The 19,315-nt window shown below is 28.7% G+C and overlaps 9 protein-coding genes across 9 annotated transcripts; 2 read left to right on the top strand and 7 right to left on the bottom strand.

Annotated features, from left to right (window-relative positions):
- Positions 1 to 333: 333 nt before the first annotated feature.
- On the bottom strand, positions 334 to 1,653 carry TVAGG3_0838200 (Piezo non-specific cation channel, R-Ras-binding domain family; the record flags this gene model as incomplete). Its single annotated transcript, XM_001319131.1, has 1 exon — positions 334 to 1,653. One exon carries the CDS (start codon positions 1,651 to 1,653, stop codon positions 334 to 336), a length of 1,320 nt encoding a protein of 439 aa, XP_001319166.1.
- Positions 1,654 to 2,776: 1,123 nt separating this feature from the next.
- Positions 2,777 to 3,274, top strand: TVAGG3_0838190 (uncharacterized protein; the record flags this gene model as incomplete). Its single annotated transcript, XM_001319130.1, has 1 exon — positions 2,777 to 3,274. One exon carries the CDS (start codon positions 2,777 to 2,779, stop codon positions 3,272 to 3,274), a length of 498 nt encoding a protein of 165 aa, XP_001319165.1.
- Positions 3,275 to 3,933: 659 nt separating this feature from the next.
- On the bottom strand, positions 3,934 to 4,611 carry TVAGG3_0838180 (uncharacterized protein; the record flags this gene model as incomplete). Its single annotated transcript, XM_001319129.1, has 1 exon — positions 3,934 to 4,611. The coding sequence occupies one exon, from the start codon at positions 4,609 to 4,611 to the stop codon at positions 3,934 to 3,936; it is 678 nt and encodes a 225-aa protein (XP_001319164.1).
- A 1,035-nt stretch (positions 4,612 to 5,646) lies between these two features.
- Positions 5,647 to 6,210, bottom strand: TVAGG3_0838170 (uncharacterized protein; the record flags this gene model as incomplete). The annotated part of the gene is made up of 1 exon (XM_001319128.1): positions 5,647 to 6,210. One exon carries the CDS (start codon positions 6,208 to 6,210, stop codon positions 5,647 to 5,649), a length of 564 nt encoding a protein of 187 aa, XP_001319163.1.
- A 5-nt stretch (positions 6,211 to 6,215) lies between these two features.
- TVAGG3_0838160 (surface antigen family) lies at positions 6,216 to 8,792 on the bottom strand (the record flags this gene model as incomplete). The annotated part of the gene is made up of 1 exon (XM_001319127.1): positions 6,216 to 8,792. The coding sequence occupies one exon, from the start codon at positions 8,790 to 8,792 to the stop codon at positions 6,216 to 6,218; it is 2,577 nt and encodes an 858-aa protein (XP_001319162.1).
- Positions 8,793 to 10,932: 2,140 nt separating this feature from the next.
- Positions 10,933 to 11,601, top strand: TVAGG3_0838150 (uncharacterized protein; the record flags this gene model as incomplete). The annotated part of the gene is made up of 1 exon (XM_001319126.1): positions 10,933 to 11,601. The coding sequence occupies one exon, from the start codon at positions 10,933 to 10,935 to the stop codon at positions 11,599 to 11,601; it is 669 nt and encodes a 222-aa protein (XP_001319161.1).
- A 50-nt stretch (positions 11,602 to 11,651) lies between these two features.
- Positions 11,652 to 11,993, bottom strand: TVAGG3_0838140 (uncharacterized protein; the record flags this gene model as incomplete). Its single annotated transcript, XM_001319125.1, has 1 exon — positions 11,652 to 11,993. One exon carries the CDS (start codon positions 11,991 to 11,993, stop codon positions 11,652 to 11,654), a length of 342 nt encoding a protein of 113 aa, XP_001319160.1.
- A 663-nt stretch (positions 11,994 to 12,656) lies between these two features.
- On the bottom strand, positions 12,657 to 13,820 carry TVAGG3_0838130 (uncharacterized protein; the record flags this gene model as incomplete). The annotated part of the gene is made up of 1 exon (XM_001319124.2): positions 12,657 to 13,613. One exon carries the CDS (start codon positions 13,611 to 13,613, stop codon positions 12,657 to 12,659), a length of 957 nt encoding a protein of 318 aa, XP_001319159.1.
- Positions 13,821 to 14,445: 625 nt separating this feature from the next.
- TVAGG3_0838120 (ubiquitinyl hydrolase protein) lies at positions 14,446 to 19,302 on the bottom strand (the record flags this gene model as incomplete). The annotated part of the gene is made up of 1 exon (XM_001319123.1): positions 14,446 to 19,302. The coding sequence occupies one exon, from the start codon at positions 19,300 to 19,302 to the stop codon at positions 14,446 to 14,448; it is 4,857 nt and encodes a 1,618-aa protein (XP_001319158.1).
- Positions 19,303 to 19,315: the final 13 nt, after the last annotated feature.

Raw genomic sequence — 19,315 nt, 5'->3', positions numbered from 1 at the left:
AACAGAAGGAATTTCATTTCGGAAAGAAGTCTTAAAAATAAGTTTTATGAATTGTAATTGGCATATCATTAGGTTTTATTTGGTTTCAAGCTTGTTTAATTGTCAAATTAGCGTGAGTTGAAATGTAAAATTATGCAATAATTGTATATTTATGATGCATATATGATGGTAAATGAATGATTTATGCATTATGTCTAATCATAAAAAAGAAAAAGCTTATATTTCATAAATCCAAATAATTTTATCTAACAAATAAAAATATATATAAACGTATATATAATAAAAATCATCCAGTGAGATCAATACATTTCTGGTGAGATCTGAACAGTTCAATCAAGTTATCAGCAATTTCACTTTCTCTCTCAGCATCGCCTGTTGATCTGAATGCGTCCATAAGAAGGAATCGCTTGTAGATCTGTTCGAATCTTTCATCTTCTCAAACCAGAAGTAATCAATGTGGTTGTTGATCTGGTATCTAAGAACTAAGCCAAATGTGATTAATAACAAAATATACAAACCTAAGCCTGATGTCGTAGATGATGACGAATCATTATATTCTTTACGCTCTGTCTTTTCACACCAAACAACAATGGATATTTCATCATTTGTTTCCCAATAGTTTCCGTTCACAACATATGTCAGTTGGACTGTTGTGGTGTTATTGGTAGATGCTTTAGGTTTTCCTTGTTGATAAATCTTCATGTAATCAATGACTTTGTACTGAGTGGCAAGCTGCAATGTAGAGTTGAAATGATTAACATTCTCAGTAATTTCTTCATCTGTCAAAGGAGGCATAACTGTTGTGTAGAGAACTGGATTTAAGTTTCTTTCATCAACCGTGTTATTGAAGTACAATTTGAGGGAAATAATAGGAACTGAACTTCCTCCTGAGGACATAATAGATCTAATATTCAATGTCGAAACAACAGATGACTCTGTCTTGAATGTTAAAACTGCAATTTCATCATCATCTGAATATGTCAAATCTGAATAAAAATCCGTTTTGTTCAATATATTTTCTTTCTCTTCTGATGACAATATCTTAATGATTCCGTGTCTCTTATATAATTTTGGCATCTCTGTGTATCCAATACTCAAAATTGCTTCAACAGGAGTGTTCTTGACAACAGTGACTTTCTGAGCTTTCGGGAACATGAAAAACAAAGGTAAGAAAATGAGAATCGCAATTCCTGCGAGTAACAATATTCCGATTCTAAATCGCTTTTCTAATGTCTTAAGATTTCGTTTGTACTTGCGAATGAGTGTGCATTCTAATCCTAATCTCAAATAGCCAAGACCCAAGAAATCATTGTATTTGACATACGTGTCTTGCGACATCCAATGGAATAATGACTTGATCTCGAAGATCAATGGAATCCTCTTCAATGACATATTCTTTGAGAATATCGCATGTACATCTCTCTTGAAATCTGGATAGACAAAATCTAAAACAGTTTTGCCATATCGAACATGGAATGAATAACAAAAATGAGAAATCAATCGAACAATCAAATAAAATATTAATGAGCCAGGCATGTAACTGATGTCATTCTGGCAATAGAAGAAAGAGATTGCGAATTCATATGCAAGCCAAATGATATTTGCGAAATAAAGATGAATAAACTTGTGTGAAATAACAAAGAAATAACTCATCAAACAAAATACAATATGCAAGATTAAAACAACTAAATAAACAACACCATCTGAAACACCGAAATTGTTACACCATGAAGGGAACAAAAATAAAAGAAGAATGAATGAAAATAGTTCAATGTACATAACTCGTTGGACGTGGAATAAATCATATAATCCGAATGATTCGAATCCTCCTAATAATATCTTTTGATCTACCGGACCATTTTCCCATCGGATGCTTGTTACCCAGGGTTATTGATCACCTTCTTTTTTAATCCTACTGATTCTAAATATCTTTTTTTATATGGATATTTATTGTTTTTGTCTATGAACTCGATTGTCTTTCCTCCAAATTGTATTTAATCACAAGAAATACGGGAATTTTAACAGTTGGAGATTATGCCATCATAATACTCAATTATTTGAAATAAGAGCATCATGAAAGCGAGTTTTTGTGTCTGGGTTTTGTTATTGAAGTCTTGCTAAGAAGTGCCATTAAATTTGAAAAATTCTCTGATGCAACATGATTTGATGTGCCTTCAGTTCCTATGAATTTTACTGATTAGTATTTATGATATTAAAAGTAGATAATCAACAAAATTAGTTTCTTTTTCTTCACGTCAGATTTTTTAAAATCAAAACTGTAATGCACGACGATAGTCATAATTCTATTTTGGTTATATTCATTTTTTATATGTTCGAACAAATATTTAAATAAGAATATCTCTACATACTTTTTCAATGCTCGATTTTTAAAATCTATTTAAAAATGGAGCTTATATTGAAATAATGCAGAGATACTAAATTTTAACAGACTATTTCAGAGAATTGAGCTCCCGCTCAATTCTCTGAAAAGTCTGCAAAAATTCGTATAATTTATTCCGAAAAATTTAAAATCAAATCATACGATAATATTTAATAATCTTAACTTGAAAATTGATTTACTCTGAATTATAAATTCTGAGCTGATATTTGAAAGAAAATGTTTTCTATTTCAGAACTGCGACCATTTAATGAATTTTCAAATCTTTATTTTATCATTATTATCTATTTATAATAATATTTAATTTTTCAATTCATTTCAAAAAAATATTTTGAAAAAGTGTCATTATTTATAGTTGATTATTAATTTATTATCTTAATGAAATCATTTGTTTCGAGTATGATACGCGCAAACAAACGAATGAATGATGAAATTAATGAGTGTTTACGGATACAGACAAATAACCACCGAAGATTTACTACATTGAAGCAAACTGCTCGTTCGGTTTGTTCAATACACCCAAGAGCAATTAAGAATTACCAAATGACTCATAGTCACTCGCTTTCTTTTCCTGATGAACCCCATTTAAAACATCCTAAAGCAAAAAAAGTCGATGAGGTAAAAGTTGAAAATCCATTTCCTTTTCAAGATAGATTAACATATCAGAACTACATGTTGCCCCAGCAGCCCAATATTGGGGTTAAACGAGCATTTAACACTGTTGTTACAAATAGATATATCAATAATGATATTAAAGCTTTTATAGATCAAACAGAAAACCCAGATGAATCAATTACACCACTTTATGCTCCATCAATAGATCCTGTTCTTCATGTTGGGAAATTTCATAATGAAGAGATTAATTGGGATAGTTAATTGTTAACCAATTACAATTCTTGTTCTTTATGATAATTTTAATGATGTTCAGTCTATTGAGAAAGCTTCAAATTGAAAAACCAACAGATTATTTCTTGAAAACCTATATTCATTTGTTTTGTAAAGCATATTATCGGTATATTTGTACTTTTTATATAATATCTTATACAATTCTTTTCTTATTTTCCAGATATGATGAAAATTCTTAAATTTTATAATTTTGATCATCATTAATGAATGATAAATATTATTACAAACATAGAACTGTATAGACATTTATAGAAAACAATAAATTTATTTCTTATTTTTTTAAATGATACAATTGGAATTTAAATTTATAATAAAAAATAAGCATGATATATAATATATGTATGTGTATTTAATCACCCATAGTCATTCATCAAATTTCTCTCAAGCTGGTATCTTTCTTCTATAACTTTTTGATGCTTTCTAACAATAAAATATATACTAACTGATACAATCGTAACAAACACTATTGATGAGGCTAAAAGTATGTAGAATAAAGTCATCTTATCAATTTTGTTTTTCTTTGGAAAACCACATTCAATGTTGAGATTGTTATCTATGCTATTAAATTTACCATCAAATGGATCTTTGTATTTCTTTATGTAGCAATTAATAAGCATCCCTGTAATACTCTAGTTATATGCTTCGACAATGTCAAGTATTTCGGTTTTGTAGAAAACACATTCTATGAATTCATAGTCGCAAGTATTTGCTAAAAATGATGTATACCAGCGCGAACATCTAAGTTCAACAAAATTGCATTTTCTGGAACATGAATGAAGCCAACCTAGCATTGTTGCAGAAGTTAAATTGTCAAGTATGGAAAATTCAACTGAGACATTAATGGCCAGACTTGGTGCCATTGTAAATCGTCCATCTGTATGATTCATACCTGATATGAATGCCGAACAATCTGGATTATAATCCAATGAGTTATAAAATGCCATTGCTGCTCCATCAAATTGCGATGAAATGCCGTTTGTTGAATATATCGTTGATGAGTTGAAAAGGATTGGTGAATAGTTAAGAATATGAAGAACAGTATAGTAATTTCCTCCACAGTTTAGTGAACACATTTTGTTGATAGAAACTTGTGCATGAGTGTAGTTGATGCGAACCGCACCTGGACATGAGTCACTAACACAGTTCAAGAAAAGACAGCTGTCGATTTTGATCTTAGGATCATATGAAAGGAATTCATACATAGGATGATCGAAATTGATTGCAGATCCACTATCTGCAATGACACTGATGTCTTTGAATTCACATTCGACGATTTCAAGAACTGGAGGCAAATATATGTAATTCATAGATTTGTTTGGTTTAACATTACTTACATTTTTCCTAAATGTTTAATACAGGACAAAGTGTTTCTTCGATCTTCGGAACAGGAACATCTTTCGTTACAACGATTGAATTCATTAGACTTGATATGTTCTTATCTGAATACAAAGGTTTCGATGGATCAATTGTAATATTGAAAACACAATTTTCATTTATAAAATCAATAAATGAACAACATGTGATCAATTTTGCATTAAACTCTGAACAATTGCACTTTTCAAACACACATGAATCAACAAATTCTAAATCGAACGTACAATCCATATTTAGAAAATAAGAAAATTTTACTTTCTCCATAATTAATTTGAATTTTTGATCTAATTCTAATGATGTACAGTTCAAATTAATGTATTTAGGTTTTTCTTTTGAATACAAGATGCCAATTGGAGTTGCAACGCATTTTCCAAAATCGAAATAGCAATTATTAACTTCTGATTTGAATTTTGATTCATTACTTGTCTGAATGAAAATTGTATCTATAATGATATCGGAGTGACATTCCACAAAGCATGATTTTTTTGCTAAAAAATTATTGTTAAGAAATGCAAAAATAGCGCCTCCCCAACAAGAATCTTCGAAATGACTTAATCTAGTACAGCAATCATCAAATATGCATTCACTTGTTATTAGTGTTTCCGATTTATAATCTGTCATTTGAATTGCTCCTCCCAAAGAGGCCGAATGTATTGATGCGAAGATACATTGAATAAATAGAGCAGACTTTGATAACACTTTTGCCTTCTTCGTGAAAGTTAGATTCTCATAGTTCAGCATTTTTAGCGAATAAAATTTCGATAAAATTTTCAATCTCATTTTTTTTGATCTTAAAACGATTTTTTTCTTTTATATATATAAATAATATGTACTATAGATTGTATTTGCATAATAAAAATATATAGTATTGAAATTTTTCTCAGAAAATTTGCGAAAAACTGTTGAAGGCTGGGTAATAAAAATTTTAAAATTATTTAGTTTGTCAATAAGCTTTTTATTAAAAAAAATCAATTAGTTTTTCCATCAGATGCTTCTTCAAGATCTTTGCCCAAAAAGTAATTTACTTTTTCGTTATTGTCATTCTCTTCAAAATCGTCTTTGAATGGATCATCATTCCAGTTGCCACGTGTAAATAATGGGTTGTCATATGTGACACCTTCAATTTCATTAGAGTTAGCTGTTTTGACTTCTTCAACTTCCATCTCATGAACTGTTTCAGAATCTTCTTTATCATTTCGCTTCATATATGCATAAATAGTGTAAAGAAGACAGATAACAGTTCCAATAAACAAAAGACCCATAACAATCAATCCGATTTCGATGTTATATAGCGATCCTTTCTTTCTATGACCTTCATTAATAAGCATCTGTTGATTATCACATTGTGCTTTTGTATTGTTTTCTATTTCTTCATAAATTAAATTTGATTCACAACTCTTATTAATAACTTCAATATAACCAAGATAATACTCTGGATATGTCATAGAGTAAAATTCAATTTTTGGCGGAGCAACATAATCATTTGGCCTTATTAAACCAAGAGGAGTTGCATCATAGATTTTATCTCTCATCAATTCTATAGATGGATTATTCCACAAAACCTGAATTGGATTCGTCCAATCGTAACATAATTTGGATAAATATTTGAAGTATCAAATAATGTATTAGAATTCAGGAAATTCAATTTTCTACTACCCAAATTTCCTGAATAGTGTTCTGAAATATCTGATATTACGATTCTCTCAATTGAATGCGGAAGCATTAAAATTGGTTTATCATCAGAAAAGAACCTGAAATTTTCCATGTTAAGACTTTTAACTCCTTCAGTTAATTTTGTAATTTGATTTGAAATGTTGCCAAATATAAACAATATTTCCATTTCATCGTTCTTATCATGATTAATTCTAATGAATTCATTCTTTGTTGCAAAGAAGTCGGGATGAAATTGTCCATCTGTAAATTCAATTGTTACTATTGGTGTATTTCTAAATGGATTAGCAATATATTCTAATGAAAGAGGCAAAACAATTTCATTTATATTTGTATAAGAGAAAGCGTTTTCATCAATTATTTTAACATTTTCAGAAAGAGTTACTTTCGAAAGTTTTGTACAATTATAAAAGCATCCAAAAGGGATTTCTGATGCATTGAAATAAACTTCTTCTAATGATTCCATATCTGCAAATGCATATGACATAATTTGTAAGTCATAATTAACTTTTAGTGTTTTAATATTGTTGACGTATCTAAATGCTGAATAATAAATTGAATCGAACTTTTCTGGAATAATGACTCCTTCTGTATTTGCAGATATATTATACGATAACAATATAATTGGGTTTTCTGATATGCCTCCAACCAAACGATTAGTATATTCAATGGCATATACAAAATCATCCTTTATTTGAAAATCGCCTTTGAACTCGATTTTATTCAAATTCTTGCAATTCTTAAATTCAAAGAGAGGAATAAAGCCTTTTCCCTCAAATATGACTTTTTCTAGCATGTCACAATGATCAAAAATATGCAAATCTTGCAAATTATGAACAATTCGATGCATATATTTCGATATTATTGGACTAATAAATGTTATTGATGTTAGCTTTGAATATGCAAATGAACATGCTCCTAGATTTTGGACTTTATTGATATTTATTCCATTTATTAAAGATGTATTATAGAAAGCAAATTTTCCAATAGAATGAATGTTATCAGGGAAATTGATTTCTTCCAAATTAACACAGCCATAAAAACAATATTCAGGAATTGAGAAAATAGAATCTTCTACTGGTATGAAATTAAATTTTTTCAGATTGATACAGAATTGAAATGCTTTTGACTCTAATACTTGACCAGTAAAATTGATTTCTTTCAAAGAATAACAATTCGAAAACATCCCTGTATTGGCATAATGAATTTGGTTGAATTCTAAACTAATACAGTCAGAGAAAACATATGGTTCTGCAACTATTTCAATAGGACCTCTTTCAATAGGACCTATTTGAATAGGGCCTGCAGATGCTTGATTCTCCAATCCATAAACTGTTTTCAATTTAGTACACCCTTGAAATGCTCCTGATCCGATATAATCCATATTTGTAAGATTAAATGATGTTAATGACTGGCAATTTCTGAAACATGCTTCTTCTAATTCCAGAATATTTTGAACATCAAAATTTGCTAATTTCCTACAATTTGCAAAATCACAAATTCCGATTGTATAAGCTCTTCCAGCAGTAAATTTTTCTAACAATATGCAATTATAAAAGTTGTATTGGTTTTGATTATTGGGACGATATTCATTTGTAATTGTTACAGTTTTAAGATTTATACAATTCATGAACACTCCTTTTTCTAAAGAAACTGAGACAAATTCAACTGATGTCAATTTTGCATTGTTTGCAAATGCATTTGAGAAACAAGTAACTGTATCTTTCTCAAATTTAAGATATTTCAATGAACAAAATTCAAAAGCATTAGCTCCTATGCTGGTTAATTGTGAAATTCCTTCAACAGTTTCAAGATTATAACAATTTGAAAATGCAAATTTACCAATCGTCGTTATTGTTGAGCTTAAATTCACTTTTGTTAATAAATGACAGTTTTCAAACATATTATATTGAATTGTATTAATACTTTTTGGAAATGTAAATTCAATTATACCAGTTTCTCTGAACGAACCATATTCAAACCGTGAAACAGATTGTACATTAACATTCTTAAGGTTTTGACAATTAGAAAACGCATGTGCTCCAATAGTTTTAACGTGTTCGAGGTTAATTTTCGAAATTTCTGAGTTTCCGAATGCATATCCATCAATACTTTTGATATTTTCATTCAAAATAACTTCTTCGAGATTAATAGTGTCCACAAACATATTTTCAGGTATATATGAAACTAATGAATCGGAAAAATCGAAAATTTTAACAATATGAACACCATAAAATTGATATATTTCGCTAAATCCACTTGTTAGTCTAATTTTATTTAGAGAATTTCGTGTTATAAAATCATAAATTTGATTATCCTGCGAATATTTTCCTGAAAAATCATCATTTGCTGAAATAATCAAGAAATTGTCCTGTGTAATTAATGATGAATCAAAATTGAGTCTTTTATTTAATAAATTTAAGGAAAAAACTCGAGAAAGCATAAAAATATCAATTCAAAGAAATTCAATTCAATTGAATTGTATTTGATTGATATGAAGCTAAAAATCAGAAATTTATAAAGCATATTATGATATATCATAACTTGAACTTTTATCCAATCTGACATTTGATAAGAAAATAAAATAATAACAACTAGTTGAATATTACAAATATCATACAATGAGGATTTAGAAAATGTCATAACTTAATGTAATTATTAGGTTTGATCCATATAAATTATGTTCTGTGATCAGTCATAGTGCTACCATTACTATAAACCCGAGTTTTATTAAGCGGTTTATTTCAAAATATAATTATCATCAAAAATAAATCGGATTTCATGAGTTAATAAAACTACTCTTACAAAGTTAAATTCATAAATAATTTGATCCGAAAATAATTTCTGAACCATCGGCTAATTTTGAGAGCTAATGATTTTGAAATTGAGTTGGGACAAATTAAATTTGATCAACAATTTATTAGAATATTGTGAATAGTTGGCAAATTTTATAATTTTATTTTTCGTAGTTTTGTAAGTATCAGCATTTCTTTTAAGACATCTTTTATCAAATCAAGACTTTTGAATGAAATTCAATATAACAATTTTTATCAAAATATGCATTATCGGAAATGCAAACAATTGAATGGGATATCAGGTTTTCTCCATTTTTTTTGAGAAAAATTTTTATACGGAATATGCTTTCCGCTGTAACAGCGCAAAAACTTATTCAATCATTGAACTACAACCAGATATTTAATCAACAACGATCACTTGTTACTATTGCATCAAGTGATATTTTCAATTCATATGATTATTATTTAGCGATTACTTATGGAGGCTTCAAAAATCTAAATATTATGACTTCAGGTACAATAAATTCATATTACATTTTTGGAACAATTAAATCCATCACATTTTCCAGAATCAATTGGACACCGCAAATAATTAATTTTTCAAAAATGTTTCCGAATATTGAAACAGTAGGTTTTGATGAGGATGTTAATTATATATCAACAGTATTCGCAAATTCTAGTTTGAACACAGTTTATCTCAGAAATTCTGTAAGAATTATAAATTATTGTTTTTATGGATGCAAGAATCTAACAAATTTTGATACTTCAAAGGCCAGATACATTGGTGATCATGCTTTTGCAAATTCTGGACTTTCAGGAAAAATTACATTTTCGAATCAAGTTGAAATTTGTAATAATGCCTTTATTAACACTCACATCGAAGAAGTAATTATTGCTAAAGATGCACATGTTATAATCAAACTTAATCGCTATGAGGAAAGGATCATAGAGCTTACTCGTTCTATGCCTATTGAAACTTCACCCACTGTCATAGAGATGAGTGAAAGTCCTCGCTTTTATCCTAATGTAGATAGGACAACTCTTGGAAAAATAATATTTTCTGGCTGTAATGAACTCAAAAAGATTTCAATCAATAGCAGCTATTTCATGGATTTATCGATATTCGCAGGAGCATATAACATATCAGAAGTGGAAATTGATAATGAACTAGATCTGTCATATAATCATCCACTTTTATATAACAAAGCACATTCAATTATATATTCGTGTCTTCCAATCAATTCACAAAAAGAAATCATTATCCCAGAGTCAGTTGATACAATAAAATATGGATTTCAGTATTGCATTAATATTGAAAAAATTACTTTTCAATCTAAGAAAATCCATGAATTTGGTGAAGGATTATTTCTTGGATGTTCCAATTTGAAGGAAGTTATATATAGCTCAGACATCATTTTCATCAAACCTGGTTGTTTCATTAATTGTTCAAAATTACATAAAATTGAGCTGCCATATGTAAACTTTATTCCTGAATATTGCTTTGCAGGATGTGCATCTCTTACTGAAATTTCTATTGGCCAAAAATCTACTTTTATTCGTCTTGATATAACTTGCTTCATGAACTGTACAAGTTTAGAATCAATATCATTTAATGATAAATTAAATTCTATTCCAATATATTGTTTTGCATATAGTGGACTCAAAAGATTTACAACAACAAACAAAATTACGAAAATAGAAAGTAATGCTTTTATTGGATGCAATGATTTAGTAATTACTATTTCAGAAGACCATCCAGTTTATTATGTCACAGAAACTGAAATTATTATGAAGAATTCAAACGTTTTAATTTCAATTTATAATAATTTGTCATCATCAGTTATATTTAGTAATTCAGTTCAAGATATTGATGGGGAATACCTAGAAGATATTATATATTCAAAGACAAAACTTATTATTTTACCAGAATCACTTGATAGTTCTTTCAATAACGAGTTTTTCCGTAACTGGTGGGAACAAAGTAATTTTTATGGTATAAGATATGAAACAAGTTTTTGTAAAGAAGGTTACAAATCAATTTCATTTTGGGATTTTGGAGAAGATAGACCATTAGCAGTTAAGGCTACTAGTATTGAAGCCCCTATTATATATAGAGAGGATCCATTTGATGATATAGAAATCTCTTTACCAAAGCTTTTTGCAAACAATTTTTACAATTATGCTGAGGAAGAATTTTATTTACAAGCAATAAAAGGAGAGTGTTCCATCATTGAAGAAAATATAACATATAATGAGACGAATGAAAGCAGTTGTGATGTCAATGATAATTCATTTTCATTGAATGGAGAAACGGTTTATAAGCAAAGCGGAAAATACAAAGCAGAACTAGCAGCCCTTATCATATTTATTATTCTCTGTGTCACAGCTATTTCTGTAATAATTTATTACCAAATTCTTTTGCACAAATCAACAGAAAATGTTGATAATCATGATTAAAATTAAAGAAATAAATATGATATATATATTGTATATCATTTTTTATGGATTTATAATATGGATACAAAGTATAAATACAAAGAAAAGCAAATTTCGTTATTATCATATTCTTCAAAATCGTCTTTGAATGGATCATCATTCCAGTTGCCACGTGTAAATAATGGATTGTCATATGTGACACCTTCAATTTCATTAGAGTTAGCTGTTTTGACTTCTTCAACTTCCATCTCATGAACTGTTTCAGAATCTTCTTTATCATTTCGCTTCATATATGCATAAATAGTGTAAAGAAGACAGATAACAGTTCCAATAAACAAAAGACCCATAACAATCAATCCGATTTCGATGTTATATAGCGATCCTTTCTTTCTATGACCTTCATTAATAAGCATCTGTTGATTATCACATTGTGCTTTTGTATTGTTTTCTATTTCTTCATAAATTAAATTTGATTCACAACTCTTATTAATAACTTCAATATAACCAAGATAATACTCTGGATATGTAATAGAGTAAAATTCCTGGAATTGCGCATTTCTATAACTCTTTTATGATTACCATAAATGTATTAAGTTGTTAGAACTACAATAAATACAAATGCAGTATCATTAACTTGAACCTGTTGATTAATCATCTGCTAATGAGATGTTTCCAGTTTTATAATTTTCAATTATATAATTTTGAATTTCGAATCAGTAAAATTTCAAAATAGAAATAATAAACTGTAGCTTAATTTAAAGATTTTGATTGTATGAAATATTTTTCATATGAATGATTAAACACAATGGTTTAGGAACAATTTTGAATTGATAGTTTTTCATCAATATAAAAATAGGAAATTAAATAAGTTGCATGTTTATAAAAGTGCAATAAACAGTGTGGCAGATACCACTTCAGTTAAGTTCATGAGTGTAGTTGATTTAAAATACACATTGAAACGAGTCACTAATACATTTCAAGAAAATATATCTGTTAAAAAATGCATTGCGAGTCAAAGACTTACTAGTACTTCAATATTTCCGAATAAACTATTAGGAATTATTTAATAAGGAATTTTATCCAAAGTCATTTAACAAGTTCTGTTCTAGGGTATGGCGCGCATCAATAACATTTTGTTTTCTTCTATATATGAAGAATGTAATGAGAACTGATGAAAGAATTAATAAAGTAGCTGAGGCAACAACCAAACTAATAATCAATAGGGTTCTATCTTTTCTATCAATTGGGAAGTTACATTTGTTGTTCAAATATAAATCTAAAGAAATAATTTTGCCATCAAATGTCTCGTTATATTTCTTGATATAACAATTTATAAATGTTTCATTGATTTTTTCAATTGGCGATTTGAAACGATACTCGAAATTGTCGATTATATTTGTTTTATCAAATACACACTCATAGAAAATATAATTTAAATTGATTCCATATGTTATATCGCATGTCACTTCAATGAAATTACATTTCAGAATATTTGAATTATCAATTCCAAGAAATGATAGTGATGATAAGTTTTCAAAATGAGAATAAGAAACATTAACTCCTAATCCATCATGAGGTGCTGTGAAATACTTTCCATGTGTATGATTGAGCCCATTCAAAAAAGAAATACTGTAATTACCAATATATTTTGGAAGAGGGTTAATACCTGAAGCATAGCGTTCGTATTGCGTTATAGTATCATGTGTTGAAAATATTGTTGATGCGTTGATGTGAGCAGATGAATTGGTTAAAATACAAAATATTGTATAGTAATTTCCTCCACAGTTTAGTGAACACATTTTGTTGATAGAAACTTGTGCATGAGTGTAGTTGATGCGAACCGCACCTGGACATGAGTCACTAACACAGTTCAAGAAAAGACAGCTGTCGATTTTGATCTTAGGATCATATGAAAGGAATTCATACATAGGATGATCGAAATTGATTGCAGATCCACTATCTGCAATGACACTGATGTCTTTGAATTCACATTCGACGATTTCAAGAACTGGAGGCAAATATATGTAATTCATTGATTTGTTTGGTTTAACATTACTTACATTTTTCCTAAATGTTTAATACAGGACAAAGTGTTTCTTCGATCTTCGGAACAGGAACATCTTTCGTTACAACGATTGAATTCATTAGACTTGATATGTTCTTATCTGAATACAAAGGTTTCGATGGATCAATTGTAATATTGAAAACACAATCTTCATTTATAAAATCAATAAATGAACAACATGTAATCAACTTTGCATTAAACTTTGAACAATTACACTTTTCAAACACACATGAATCAACATTTTCTAAATGAAATCTGCAATTCATTTCCAAAAAATATGAAAATTTTATATTTGAAATTTCAAATAAATTTTCATCAATTGAAATCATATTTGAGCAGTTTAGACTATTACAAATGAATTCGGATTTTGTACTAATCTGAAGTGGATCATGTATTTTGCCAAAGTAAAAATAGCTTGAGTTGAATTTTATAAATGGTTGATTAACCATTGCATTTATAATTATACAATCTACATCGTCTGCATGGCATTCGATAAAACACGATCTTTCAATTTTGACTTCGTCATTCATAAATACAAATAAGGCTCCGCCAGAGGACATATCACCAAATAGCTTTTCCTTGAATCTGCAGTCATCAAAAATGCATTTACTTACTTTTAATGATTTTGCATCAACATTTGACATTTGTATGTTAAATCGGTTTCTTTTTCCTATTCGTAAGAAATTAATTTTAATATTTTTATATTATTCAATTTTTTTTCTTATAAATGGAAAGAAATAAAGAGTATTGATTAAAGAAAAAATATAATTTTAAAACAAACAATAATAAAATAATGATTTTCAATTCAAATCAAGTGCATTAATTAAAGATCGTGCATTTTTCTCAATTAAATCTTCTTTAGAAAGAGGAAGAAGACCAATAAATGATTCTTTCAGTTCAGGTCTACAATTCACAATCAATTCTAATTTCTTTAAAACTTCTTTTTCGTCAACATCATCTTCAAATATTTCTGCAGTCATTAGACCAAACAATTCAACAACATTTTCTTCATCCAACATCTTGATTCCCTTTGTAAAAGCATTTGTCTTTATCCTAGATGACAAAGGTGTTTTTACAAAGCGTTCTTTTGTTATATAAACTAAGACAGGTTTTGGAGAAATCATTGCTGCTTTCCAAAACTCAACAGAAGATTCATATTTCATGGCCATTTCGATTCTTTCTGAAAGGAAAAGAGCTAAAATAGAAATGTATATTCCTTTTTCTGTCTTTTGCAATTCTTCTATTTGATTTGTGTTCTTTAGAATCAAAGAAACACTCGCAGGATTTGGAAATTCAACAATTTTCTGGATTTCTTCTTCACTTAAGACAGGATTTTCTATGAATTGTCCAATGATATTTGCAATGGAAATTGTTTCATTTAACTTCTCTTCATCAACTCTTTGTGTCTGAGAAGCAATGAAGATCATTTTCTCTATAGTATATCTAAATACAGCCATCTTCGTTTCTTCAGAAATAAATGGAATCAATCTGTCAATTATTGTCAAAATTTTTGGCATCGGAATAAGTTTCATGACATTATTTGACATGTCAGGAACACAAGCATCGAAGAAAAGTTTGTTATCTGTTACGAATAAAGCTTTTGTAACTATCTGGAATATTCCTTTATGAACAGAACCTTCTGTTGATTTGGCCATTTCTGTCATAACTTTTATTGAATTTTTGTTTTCAACAAATAATTTCAAATCATCATCTTTCAAGTTACAAATGAAATTCTTCAAATGTCTCAACGTTGAAGGATCGATTTTCTCAATAGAAGCAATGAAATCAACATATTGATCTAAGTATATTTCGCACATAGACATCAAAGATCCTAAACTTGAACAAGGTAAAAATTCTTCGTTTTTGTTTTTCGGCAAAAATTTTTCAAAAAGAGGAAGAATAAATGGTTTGATGAACTCAAAACCAAGGATTTGACCACAGAAATATGCAATTCTTTGTACAATAATAATAGGATGTTGCAAATAATTACCAGTTCTTATAGAAAGTTTGATCGGTTTTTCAATGACACTTTTTACAAAAGTGACAACAAAATCTTTCAATTTATTTGCTCTTCTCAATTCATCCTGTGTGAAATCCGAAACTTTTGGTGTAATTTTTTCTTTTTTGTTTTGAGAAGGAACGTAAGACTTCATGTATTCATCAATAGTATACCTTTTAATTGAATCAGAAGAGAATTGGCAAGCAGTTTGAGCTTCTTTGAAAGGAGGAATACAAGCGGAAGGAACAATGAAATAAGAAAGAGTTTCTGCCAATTTCTTGGTCGTATTCAAATTCAAATGACATAAAATCGGTGTCAAAATAAATTCTAAATTATCAGTAATCAAATCAAGGAAATTTTCTTTTTCTAATGATTTCATAATCATTGCAACAACAATTTTCTTTAAAACTACTGAAGAATATCCTTCTTTCATGATGAAAACAGTATCAAACATTTTCTTAAGTTGTTCTTTCGTTGTATGAACATTTTGCAAAACATTGAAAATGATCTTAATCAGCATTGCCTGAGTATTTGGATCAGATCTCGCTTGGACAATGATTTGTGGCAATGTTTCAATGTCTGCGTAATAAGCAAGAACTGTTTCAAACTGTGATTTGTGGTTCTCATTCTGTATCACTTTGTTTGAAATAGCTTTGATTGTTTCTTTAACTTCAGGGTATTTTTCAAAAGTAAACAAATTAAATAAAGGTGAAAAATTGACAACATTCAAAGAAGTTGACGGTTTGTCATAAAACCGCAATAAATAACCGCAAAGAGATCTATAAATGAAGTCATTTTGGTTCGGATGACAAAGAATATAATGAGCCAAAACGGAGCAGATTGAATTTACAATTCTCCAATTTTGGCCCGAATTTTCAATCAAAATTAATAAATGATTAACAAAATCTCGAGTGAAACTCAAAGAATTCATTTTCAATATCGCATGCAATGAATTAAGTATTTCGTAGTTAGGACAATTAGCTAAACAATACAAAACATCTTCTTCTCTTTCCATTAATTTGTCAAATAAATTGTCAATATCTGACAAACTGTCAATTATTTGTTTTTCTAAATTTGACATTGTCGAATGCATGTAAACATTGAAATAGAAATCAAGTAAATGATTGGAAATGATAGATAACTCATAGCTATTCCTCGTATACAATGCACTTATTTCTGACAAATTTTGGATTTTTTCATTTGAAGCTTTTTTGTATTTTTGAGGGATTTCTAATTTTTGATAAATTTTTTCATCTTTCTTTGTATAGAACAAAATGTAAGCATTTGGAGTATATTGGTCTGCACTTGATGTTCCATATAAATTATACATATCTTGTGTGCGAGCAATCCTTGTATCAGTATCATCAAATATTTTCCATTTATTTTCTTGGTATTTTATAAAAGAAATATAATGTCCACCAACAGCATTTCCTGCATGAGCAACAATTCCTGTTAAATTATAATTGGTCACTTCACCTTCGATATTCTTCAAATTTAAAGAATTTGGATATTTGAATTGTGTATTGACCTTGATCTTTTCAAATGTTCTTAGATTGTAATCAAATCTCTTTAATTGGATGACTAAAACTTCAGGGAATTTCTTGACTTTTGTTGTTTTCGTAACTGTAACTGTTTTGTCGTCAATTTTATAGTCTGGGAAAACAGAAGAACTCGTCATTGAATCCTCAATTGTATTCTTGATTTCGACTTCTATTGAATCGAAATTTTCTATGTTTTTAGATATGATTTCTCCTTTGTCATCAGTTAAAACATTTTCGTATTCACCAATGAAAAACTGAGAAGAATTTTTTGGCATCGAATCTAAAAACATGGAAAGAAATTCCAAAGCGTCTTGTTGCTCAAAACAATTCACTTTCTGCGTTCCCCATTTCCATTCATTTACAAAGTCACTCATATCAGCATAAGGAAGTTTTTCTTCTGACATGTCAGAAAATAATTGTTTCAAACTTTCTAAAGAATTTTCTGTATCAAAAACGGTTTTGACAAATGACGATAGAGCGAATAATTGTTGCATTACAGAATTCATGTAACAAGTCATTCCTAAGTTCTTTAGACCGACTCCAGGAACAGTTTTATTTGGAGAAATTGGAGAAAATGACCAATTTTGGATTTTATTTGAATAAAACTTAGAAAGTTGATTTTCATAACCTTCACAACCAATTTCTTTGATTATGTTAACAGCTGAATATTGGTTTTGGTCACTGCAACTTAATGCAATTGAGAAAATTTGATCTTTATTTGTTTTTGTCAATTTTTTGATCAAATTTTTGTCTTTTTCAATAATTTTTGCAATTATTTGTACAACATTCTCATTTTTCGCAAGCGAATGTTGTATTTTATCTAATATTTGTTCTAGAATATCAGATGATTTTGTCTGATTAACAATTGACAAAATTAAAAACAAAAAATTTTTTGTCAAATTTTCTGAAATTTCGTCAACGAATTTTTCAGAATTTTTAATTGTAGAATAAATTCTACTTAATTCAGACGCTGTTGAAGAATCAGCCTGTTCCAAAACAGTAAGAAGTTGATGTCTTTTCTCTATTAAATTTTCATCAAATTCTATTAATTTCGCAAACAAATTTATTATTTCAGAATTTTTATCCAAAAAATTAATTAAATCCGAAGCTTTGAAATTAATTAACTTTGGTCTGAAATCCAACAAAAACATCTTAGTCAAATACTTCTCTATTTTCGATCCCGATGTCATAAAAATTTCACTTAAATTTGAGTAAATTTCATCTGACAATTTTTCTTTTTTCAAAACCGAAATGTAATAAATTATCTCTCTTTCTGACATCCCCTTTATATCATTATTCTTCAAAACATCTTTGTCATCTGGTAACCTCTTCAATAATTTTAATGAACTGAAGCCACTGATGTCACTTTTTAGAGATTGAATTAAAAGTGAAGTGATTTTATGATCAAACAAATATTTAAAGATTGTTGTTGTGTTTTTGAAATAAGGCAATGAAGAACTAGTTAAAGTAAGTTTATCTCCATTCTTTACACCAGCTTCCAACAGAGATTTGAAGGCAAAAATGTTGAAATTTGAATTCAAAATTGAAAAATTTTCCAAATTTGGGAAAATAAAATGTATTTTTTGCCTCAAAACAGTTGGTGGCATGTAGCATGATTCATAGAACTGTTTGCTTACACCTAATCCTTGAACAGTGAAGTAGATACAGTCATTTTTCGGATTTTTTTTGTTTCGAACTAAATTAAAATCTTCTGGATCGAATCCGGCATCAAATATATCAATAGACTCTATAATTAGCGTGTACATGTTGTGTCTTTGGTATTCTTCTTGACATTTTTGCAGATTTGAAAATAATATTTTTGAATATTCTTCAATATTCAGGTTTTGGATCGCGGAAACAATGTCTTTGATGTTTGTATCGAATATTGATGCATATGTTTGGTCATAAATAGTGAAATAAATTGAAATTAAATCAGATAATAAGGAAGGAATGCGAGAAAGCTGGTAACGACGTGGAATTCGATCAGGATCATCAGTTATATATTGTATTGATGTGATATTTTTGTCAATCAACTCAAAAAGTAAAACAATTTTTTGTAATAAAGAAATTGTGTCGTAAGAAGAGACATCATCACGAAACAAGTTGAATATGGCCATCAGTGAGTCTTTA

Source organism: Trichomonas vaginalis, chromosome VI (genome assembly GCF_026262505.1).
Source record: "Trichomonas vaginalis G3 chromosome VI, whole genome shotgun sequence".
Classification (NCBI taxonomy): Eukaryota; Parabasalia; order Trichomonadida; family Trichomonadidae; genus Trichomonas; species Trichomonas vaginalis.
This window is presented reverse-complemented; position numbering and strand designations above follow the sequence as displayed.